We start from the raw sequence: 10,000 nt of genomic DNA, 5'->3' as shown, positions 1-10,000 counted from the left end.
AAAATTACCCATCCATATGTATGAGTCTCTCCCTTTAATACACTTCCTCCCCTCTTTGTCCAGCCAACTCGGTGGTGCGGAACCGGAGACCAGCCATGATGAGGCCTACTGGAAGCAGCAGCGTGTACCACGCCCTCAGGGATGACACCATAGAGCTTGAGTGCATCGTCAACGGCCTGTGAGTATCTGAGTGTGCGTTTCACTCATGTGCACCTCTCCAATAATCTTTTACATTTTACGTATGTTTTTACCCTCCTTGCATTCCTCCTCTTCAGTCCAACTCCTGAAATTAAGTGGTTGAAGAAGAACGGTGAGCTGCCGGAATCGCGGGCCAAAAGGGAAATGTTTGATCGCCGCCTGCAGCTCATTAATATCACAGAAAGTGATAGTGGGGAGTACCAGTGCATAGCTCAGAACTCCCAGGGGAAGGTCACGCACACGTACATGCTGACTGTGGAAGGTACGCACAAATCATTTCTACTTGTAAATACATTGAAATAAACATTTTACAATCAAATGCTTTTTGATTATATGTGAAATAATGATCAGCCTCATACAATCAAAAACCAGCATATGGAAAGCTGCCCAGAGAGCACGTCTGACACATGAAATAATAGGAATATTTTCAATAAACTGTTTATTGGCCAATGTTAGTACGCCAATTATATAATCATCTGTTGCATTTTTTATATAATTTTGGTCATGCGCTGAACTTTTGCTAGAAGGCAGAGGACGTAAATAGATGTATGAGATTTGATTTGATTGTAAAAAAAATAAACACAAAATTACTGTAACTTGTTTTGAGTTGTAAAATTTAAGTAGAACAGAATCTCAAAATCCTCAAATAATTTACTTAAAGGTGTGAAACATTGAAATTTTTTTAATCTAATTTCTGATTAAAATCAGTCCCTCTGACTTTAACATGCAGTCTGAACATGAAAATAGTCTCCTACACCTATCTCCTGCATTAGCTTCTGACAGAAAAGGTGAAACTCTAGGATTTGAAAACTTGACAGATCTACGTTACACTGTCACTTAACATTCATGGACTCACCCATCTTGACTCACAACAGGGAAGGTTGTTACTAGTAGAAGCTAACCATTAGCATTAGCAACTCCACCACACAGCAGAACTCCTCCAGACTGGAGTTATATTTGGAGATAAAACATCCATGTTGCAGAGCAAACTGAGTCAGTGGTCGGGCCATGTTGCTGTTAGTCAATCAGAGGCGAGATGTCCAAATATCAGGAAATAAGGCTCCAAATCCTGTTGCTCACTTCTAGTTCCTGAAAGTGGTGCACCAGAGCTTAATTTTCCCAGAGTACATTTTACAAGGTATTCATACTAGAAACCACTGCAAATGTATTGATTGAATGTGTTCCACACCTTTAAATCAAATAAAAAGTATAAAGACAGCAAACTAAATGATGTAAAGTTTGGACATGGGCGTTTTTGCACCTTGGTGCATCATCTTTAACCCTCCCACTGTCCTAATGGGTGTGACCCCACGAGGAAAGTTGACCATTGAGCAGGATTGATGGTTTATCCCTTGAGGTCCACGTGGCAGGGGTGAGGTGTGAGCACCACATCACCTCTGCCACGTGGACCTCAAGGGATAAACCATCAATCCTGTTCAATGGTCAACTTTCCTCGTGGGGTCACACCCATTAGGACAGTGGGAGGGTTAAAACTTCTGTTTGGGTTTGGAAAGCAAAAATAATGTCTCATAAGAGCTTGTTTTAAAAGATTTTATCAGCTTGACAGTTTGGATCTTTTTTGTGATGCAAAATGTTTTCAGATGTTGAAAGGTGATATTAAAAATGGACATCTGTCCTTTGCAGCTTCTCCATATTGGAAAAGGGTACCAGAGAGTCAGATATACGCCCCAGGTGAGAATGTCAGGTTAGACTGTGAAGCAAAAGGCACCCCCACTCCTGTTATGAGCTGGACCATCAACGGGACGCCCCTCTCAGGTCAGAACACAAACCCTGCTGGCTTGGTTTTAACACACATTCCTGGGCAGTCTCAGTGAACTGAGGGCATGTAACTCTTTAACAGCGACTGATAAGGAACCAAGACGTTCTGTGACAGGCAACACATCACTGATCCTTAAGGATGTCATCTTTGGAGACACTGCCATCTACCAGTGCCAGGCCTCCAACAAACACGGAACTATCCTCACCAACACCTACGTCTACGTCATCGGTGAGCGTTTCTTGTCCACACAACAGCATTTAGTGTATTTGAGTTTTTGTAAACTTGCGTGTTGTTTCTATTTCAGAGCTGCCCCCTCAGATCCTGACTGAAGACAGGAAACTGTACCAAGTCACCGAAGGCCAGAGTGTTCAGATGGACTGTGAGACCTTTGGCTCTCCTAAACCTAAAGTCATGTGGTGAGAAGGATTTCACTTTCCATCTGCTCTTTGGCAGATTTTCAAATTCTGTCTCACAAAGCCAACGCGATTGCGTAGGTAGCTCGTTGTATGCATAAATTATCCACCAAATGCTGTTACATCTGCGCTGTGAAACGTTGTTTAGGCGACTGTCCAAAAAGGTTTTGTTTGTTATGTAAAACAGGAGAAAATAACATTCATACTAGATTGTTTAATTTCTGAAAAGCTTATTTTTGCTCTCAGCTTGCCAAGGTTTTGACGTTTTCATGTGTCTTTTTCAGGGACAGAGAGACATCGTCCCTCCTGGCAGATCCCAGAGTTAACCTGCTCACCAGTGGAGAGCTACAGATCTTTGACGTTACCCACGACGATAAAGGTTTCTACACCTGCTCGGTGCAGAACCACAACTTGTCCATCAGCTCTGAGCTGCAGGTGTTCAGTGAGTTACACACACACACACACACACACACACACACACACACACACACACACACACACACACACACACACACACACACACACACGTCAGATTCATGTCACTGCACCTTCTGCTTCTTGTCTTGTGCTTTTATATATCTCTGTTTCCCCTTGCAGACAAGACAGTGATTGTGACACCACCCAAGGATCTGAAGGTGCAGCCAGGGAACACAGCAGTCTTCACATGTGTGGAATTTCATGATATCGGCCTGGACGATCCCATCATCCAGTGGAGGAAGAACAAAAAGAAGCTGTTTGAATCCCCCAGCGATGAAAAGTGAGACGCTTTGTGACAAGGATCTGATCATAATGTGCCCATCGTAGTTTCTTGGATCATCTAAAGTGCACGTTAAATCAGCTTCAGCTCAGCAAAGGACACGCCTTTTATCATGATTTCATCTCTTCTTGCACATTTCATTGCTGACAAAAGCATGAAGGTGCTCGATGAGATGATGAGGAAGAGGAGAAGATATTAATTATAACTTAAGAGATGAAGACAGATTATAAGATCTTTTATTTTCTCAGATACACATTCGAAGGGCCGGAGTTCATGATAGCTAATGTGGAACCAGAAGATGAGGGCGTCTACACCTGTGAGGTCATCACTAATCTGGACAAGGCTGACGCCAGCGCCACCCTCTCTTTATATGGTAAAGTCACCAACCTCAGACAGAAAACACTACAGACGTAGATCACACACACACACACACACACACACACACACACACACACACACACAATTTTTTTGTCATTTCAAACGGTATTTGGTGTTCCCGTCAGACCGACCAGATCCTCCAAGCCTCCTCCAGATCTCTGATCCGGTGCAGAGAGCTGTCACTCTCAGCTGGACTCCCGGAGACAACCACAACAGCCTTGTCCAAGGTTCCGTACAGACCAACACCCTCACGTTTGAGATCCTAATTCTGAGGTTTGGTGCTGCTGATTTGATCTCACCTGTTACTCTTAAATCCTTCAACCAGAGTACGTGGTGGAATTTGAGGACCAGCGTTTCAGAGAGAAGGGATGGGAGGAGCTACAGCGAGTAAAAGGAAATCAGGAACATGCCCTCCTCTCCCTGTGGCCTTACATGTCTTACCGCTTCCGGGTCATCGCCATCAACGAAGTGGGCAAGAGCAACCCCAGCAAGCCATCTGAAATCCACAACACACCTGCTGAAGGTAAACACCTGAAGCTTGCAACAAAAAGCTGTCAAAACCAAACCAAACTCTAAACTGTCTTGTTTACCTAAAACAGCTCCCGACAACAACCCTGAAGATGTCAGGAGTGAGTCCTCAGACCCGAACAATCTGGTCATCGCCTGGGAGGTATGCCCGGCTCCGCGGATGTTTGAAACTACCTAAAATAATCATTTTGAAGATGATTTGTGTTTTCACACCTGCTTCTTTCAATTGCAGAAAATAGACTACCGAAACTTTAATGGACCTGAGTTTAAGTACAAGGTGCAGTGGAGGCGAGTGCTGGGCAGCGGGCCTAAGTGGCACGAGAGCAACACAACAGCACCACCACTGATTGTCAACGATGTTGGCGATTTTTCTGCCTTTGAAATTAAGGTTCAGGCTATCAACGAGGTCGGCGAAGGGCCTGAGCCAGATCCAGTCATTGGATACTCAGGAGAAGATGGTAAGTTATGTTCTCCAGCTACTTGCTTTTGTTTAAATGTGAATGTTCGTGTGTCATTCTCTCGTCTGTCACCTTTCTTTGTGTCTCAGTTCCTCTCGAGGCTCCGATGGATGTGGGCATTGAGCTAATAAACAGCACTACCATCAAAGTGAGCTGGGCAGCTGTGGACAGAGAGACGGTCAGAGGCCACCTGATGGGATACAAGGTGCTGCTCCTGCATCTTCTTGTTTACATTTTTTATTTAATCTCCGGGACTAACAGTTATGGTTCTCATTTTTTCGCTGCACCAGATTTATGTGACCAGGAGAGGCTCCAGAGGTCACCACCGAGGCCGGAGGTCCAGGGAGTTTGAGAGCACCATGATAGAGGAGACTGGGCCCAACGACGAGAAGAAAGTCATCAGTAACCTTAGACCGTACTCCCACTATGAGCTGGCTATCACTGTGTTCAACAAAAAGGGAGAGGGTCCCCGGTCTGAGCCGATGGACTTCGAAACTCAAGAGGGAGGTGAGAATAAGGGATGGGGACCTGGTAAAACCATAGGAGAAGTTTGCATAAAAGAGGGTTGTGAAAGTGCTTTTATGATAGGATTTATTAAACGTCCATGTTGCTGCTAGAACCTGGTCCTCCCACATCCCTGATCCTGGATAGCCCCTCGGAGACCAACATGACCCTGCACTGGACACCTCCTGCTCATCCCAATGGAATCCTTATTGGATATTTACTTCAGTACCAGCGGAGTAAGCACTGCTTCACTCTCATTCATCCCCTATGAGCTTTATTTATGACTCATGTTGTGAATTGGCACCATATAAATAATCTGAATTGAATTGAAATTGAAATGTAGACAATAGTCTTTCTAAACCAATACGACTATAAAAAGTTGAGTTGAGAATGAGACAGTGACTGAATGTTTTTGGGCTCTGTTGTGGTCAGTTACAGAGAACGACGACAGCCCCATGCAGGTGGAGAAGTTAGATGACCCCACGGTGACCCACTTTACCCTGACGAACCTGGATCGTCACAGCGAATACCAGTTTTATGTGAGGGGGCGCACTAACGCCGGGGATGGAGAGCCCATTAAGATGAGGGGGGCCACCACACTGGATGGAGGTATTACTTTGCTTTATGACCAATATGACACTCTTGGGTGTTTGTGCTACTTAAACATAATTTGTTTTGAATATATTACAGAAACTCCGAAGGATGTCAGCATATCAGTGGGGGAAAACTTGGTAAATGTCAGCTGGGTTGCCAAGAAGAGACACAAGAATATTGGTTTCTACATCCACTACAAAAAGAATGGTATGATTTAGGATGATATGAATTTAAGTAGTGTACAAAAGCCTTTGACAGATGGTACATCATGGTACATAGAAACTAAATTAAAGTGGATGAACTATGACAGAAAAACATAACCATGTTAGCTGCAATCAAAACTAAAGCTAGTTGTTTTCTGTGAGCATGCCAGTCTCTCCTGTTATTATGAATAAACTTTGGCTCACTCACATTCACAACATTGCTTCAGTTCATTAAGGTTTGAAGGCAGGTGTATTTTTTTGGTTTAAATGTACGGCTTGTTTAAAGGTGCAACGTGTAAGAATAAAGTACAATTTTCTACAGCAAAATAATCCCAAAACAGTCTCATGTCTCAGTCATGTTAGAAGGAAGGTTGTACTGAAACATATTTCATTCTTAGCTGTGGGGATTGTGAGTTTTTCTCCTTTCAAAATTAAGTAAAGAGGGAGATAGCTACTGTTTATTAGTGTGAGGTTGCCATTTTTCCTGCAAGCTAACGCTGCAGCACCGACATTTGTAACTCCACTACGGCCCCTAAGAAGTCACCGCATCTTCTTGTTTTACTCTAATATTGGGTAAAGAAGGCTAGATGCTTCAAATGTAGCAACAATAAGCTAACAATGCTAACAATGAATTAAAAGCAAATTGTTCTAAAAATATCTCAAGCTACTTTTCCAATAGTTTGATATGTGTGAAGGGAATAATGAGTCAAACGAGCCGTTTTACATTCTTAAATTTGTCATTCAGCAATAACAGCAACCTACCGGCAGGCAGATGGTTAAAAAAAACACTACCTCATATTACCGTAATAAGTGAAGTAAGTGCTCCCTATCGTAAAACACCCAAAAGTGCTAACACCCACTATGACAATGTTTTTATCTACTTATCAACTTACTGTGTCTGACTCATCTTTGCTTGATATCTAGAATCTTCTGGTGCTTATCAGTAACGAGCAACAGCCACGAAACAGGAGAGAGAAAGAGATTGCAGAAACCAAATTTGACCACAGGATGTCATCTTACTTTATTCTTACACACTTCACCTTTAAGGATCATTGTCCTGTTTTGTGACCCAGGTCTTAACCCCTTAAGCCCTAGGTCTATTTTGAAGCCTATTCCTCAAAAAATGGTAAAAATGGTGTTTAATGGTAAAATAGTTTAGGTAGCCTTGTGGTGCTGGGTTTGCTGATTAATTTGATGGGAATTAATACTATTTCTTCTGTAGTGTGAGGGTTATTTTGGGCCTGTTAAGGAACTAATGTCACAGGGTCCCCCACCTGGGGGACCTTATAACTTTTCTCTTTGCTATTATGTTAACACACACTTGTATGCTCCAGACCTGCAAACTGACAACAACAGAGGTAGTCACAATGTTGAGTAACTAGCTGCTACCTTCCCTCTAAACTTCTTTATTACCAGTCAGGGTGGACTCTGTGTTCCATGTTCCCTTTGATTTTTTAAATAAAGAATGCCATGTTGGAATTTTCTGTGATTTTTTGTTTTTGAGACTAGACTGGAATGATTTTGCAACCTGCTAAGGACCAAACGATAAACTAAAGTTTATCTGCTTGTGCAGATGGAGGTAAATGGAAGACATCGGAGAAGGTGAACTACTCTCAGTCTTTCTACCAGCTGCAGGGTTTGAGTCCTGGCTCTCATTATGACCTACGCTTCATCCACGGCAACGCCACATTCCAAAAAATGACAATCAACACATCAGGAACAGGTAGCTCTTCTGTGTGTTCTTGTTTCTTTTGTCTGCATTGCTTTTCCCATTGGGTTTCCACATCTAAATATAATATGGAATCCTAAAGAGAGGCTGCTTTGCTGGTTTTTCTTCTCACCTGCAAAGTGCTTTCAAGATAGTGAGGAGAGCTTGGTTAGCCTTATGAAGTGATCTTTTGTATATGTGTGAAAAGCCACCTTGTCAGAAGCATAATGCGCCTTCTCGTGTGCTCTAGATTTTGCTCTAGTTTATCTTCTACCATCATTTCAACTCTTATATTTCCATCCTGATTTAATCTGACAACTGCAAAGAAAGCCGTCTCATCTCTTTCTGCCCCCCACCTATGTTTTTCTTCTCTCTCAAAGAAGTGACAGAGGTGCAGCAGAGCATTGTGACACAGGGCTGGTTCATCAGTGTGGTGAGCGTCATTGTGCTGTTGGTGCTGATCATGCTCATCTTTTGCTTCATTAAGAGGAGTAAAGGAGGGAAATACTCAGGCAAGTAGACTCAAACACAACCTTTCACAAAGGCATCATGAAATCTGATGATTTAAACAACTGTTTTCCATATATTTTAAATGCATAAGATAATTCATTCTCCTTTCAGAAGCTTTGAGTAACACATTTCAGTCACGAGCGTATAAAGTATCTAGTTCAGTGGGTTGACTTTTTTTTTTTAACTGGATTTTAAAAATGCTCTGGAAACATTTGATTCAACTCGATAATCCTCCCCGGTTCCACTTCCCCAGTAATTGTCAGACTCCAGTAAGCCTACACGCTTTCACAGCACATGTAGTGTGACAGACCTACAGTAAAAGCTTGCTCTTCCTCACCTCGCACCTTGTCACAAAGAAGGAAAGGAGCTGTGTAAAAATAATCATGAAACATTAAAGTTGCAGCCACATACTGAGGCAAAAACACACCAGACTGCAGCTCCTCGTGTGGAAAAGACAAGACGCTGGCTCTGCCTGTGAGGAATGGATGGATTAACCCTCTCAGGCCCAAAATAAGTTTTGATAAAAGGACGAACAACTAAGTCCTTCAGGGGTACTTCTGAGATAAAAAATGCTCATGAAATACGTATGTGGAGTAACCAGGTAGGTAGGTTTTAATGTTGCAAATCTGCAACGCCTGCCTCCAGAGGGTTAATTTGACCAGATGCAATAAATTAAAAATATATCAAGCTTTTGGAAGTTGAATAGCAAACCTTTATTGATGGTGACAAAAACAAAATGACTCCAAGTCCAGATACAGATCAGATGATCCTGATCTTTTGGATGTAATCTTTCTGTTTGACAGAAGGGTTTATTGATCCTCGAGACAGACACTGTTAGAGACACATGTGAAGATCTTAGTGATAATGAAATTTGATGATCTGTCTCCTCAGTGAAAGATAAAGAAGACGGTCCGATGGACTCAGAAGCACGACCGATGAAGGATGAAACCTTTGGAGAGTACAGGTTTGCCATCTTTAATTTGACTTTGATTTTATGGAATGTTTTAAATCCCTAACAGACCAGATCTCCTCCCAGCACTGTTCAGTTTTCCTAATCCCTCTTGTTCATTTCCTTTTTCCCATCTTTTTTTCTCCAATGCCTGCTCCCTGCTTTGCAGATCTCTTGAAAGGTATGCTGTCATGTTTTCACCCATGCACTCCATAAAAGTCTAACCCAGAGTTCTAGTTTAAATCATCTACATGAGTTTAACCATGGTTCTCCAACTTCTTCCATTGTTGAAAAGTGAAACCATAATTTATGTTTATGGGTGTTACCAGAGTCAGTGCGCTCAGAATATGGGGTTGATTATAAACCGGCTATAATATAAATTAAAATGATGGGAAGAACAACTTGAAATAACCAAAACTGATACCAGAATTTCAGAGATTTATTGTCATATTTTATTTGACAAAATAATTAATTTATTTATATACGGTGGGGGGCGGGACTTAAAACGCCTACTGCAGCCCACCACTAGTGGGTGCTTGCTTTGTTGTGGATTCATTCTCCATACTACATTCTTTTGTTTATATATTTGATTGATTTGTTGCAGGAAAAAAACATGTAGATGTGTAACAGCAACAAAAAAAAAAGCCAAGAAAAGATTTTTGTGAAGAATACCTACAAAGTCTACATTTACTAAAACATTTCAACTCTGCCCCCCTGTGCAAACTTGTCCCATGATGTGCTTAATGCTTAATTCTATAAATGCATGTTTTACATTCGACTTTTTTGTATTTATAGCTTTTGTATTTATTTATTTGCCAAGTTGCTTTAAAAGCCTAACCAGAGATAAGGTCGGCAAACTAGTTGTATTGGTTTGAAGTTCCTAAGCAACATTGTGTACATGTATAACAGTGTTTTATGTATCGTTCCTGTTTTCTGTGAAGCTCAAAGGATTGCATATATTCTTTGCTGCCATCTCTGTGCTTTTATATGATCACCATCTGTAGTTATTTTGACTTGTTT

The 10,000-nt window shown here is 41.8% G+C and overlaps 1 protein-coding gene across 3 annotated transcripts in view; it reads left to right on the top strand.

Moving 5' to 3' along the window:
* The window catches only part of l1cama (L1 cell adhesion molecule, paralog a), a 36,281-nt gene that overhangs the window by 25,880 nt on the left and 401 nt on the right, over nt 1-10,000 (top strand). For 2 of the 3 annotated variants that reach the window (XM_015967849.3, XM_070544632.1), the window contains 21 exons: nt 64-178; nt 276-460; nt 1,843-1,974; nt 2,060-2,206; nt 2,283-2,394; nt 2,676-2,833; nt 2,989-3,148; nt 3,397-3,521; nt 3,652-3,753; nt 3,852-4,049; nt 4,126-4,196; nt 4,287-4,512; nt 4,602-4,717; nt 4,803-5,019; nt 5,130-5,252; nt 5,449-5,625; nt 5,707-5,817; nt 7,387-7,536; nt 7,902-8,033; nt 8,923-8,995; nt 9,150-9,161. In XM_015967849.3, the coding sequence (XP_015823335.1) occupies nt 64-178; nt 276-460; nt 1,843-1,974; nt 2,060-2,206; nt 2,283-2,394; nt 2,676-2,833; nt 2,989-3,148; nt 3,397-3,521; nt 3,652-3,753; nt 3,852-4,049; nt 4,126-4,196; nt 4,287-4,512; nt 4,602-4,717; nt 4,803-5,019; nt 5,130-5,252; nt 5,449-5,625; nt 5,707-5,817; nt 7,387-7,536; nt 7,902-8,033; nt 8,923-8,995; nt 9,150-9,161 (2,842 nt within the window). The remainder of the gene's footprint in view (nt 1-63; nt 179-275; nt 461-1,842; nt 1,975-2,059; nt 2,207-2,282; nt 2,395-2,675; nt 2,834-2,988; nt 3,149-3,396; nt 3,522-3,651; nt 3,754-3,851; nt 4,050-4,125; nt 4,197-4,286; nt 4,513-4,601; nt 4,718-4,802; nt 5,020-5,129; nt 5,253-5,448; nt 5,626-5,706; nt 5,818-7,386; nt 7,537-7,901; nt 8,034-8,922; nt 8,996-9,149; nt 9,162-10,000) is intronic. The other variant, XM_070544633.1, reaches the window with a different exon arrangement.

This window comes from Nothobranchius furzeri, chromosome 15 (assembly GCF_043380555.1).
Source record: "Nothobranchius furzeri strain GRZ-AD chromosome 15, NfurGRZ-RIMD1, whole genome shotgun sequence".
NCBI lineage: Eukaryota > Metazoa > Chordata > Actinopteri > Cyprinodontiformes > Nothobranchiidae > Nothobranchius > Nothobranchius furzeri.
Note: the sequence above shows the minus strand (reverse complement) of the source record. Positions and strands in the feature narration are given on the sequence as shown.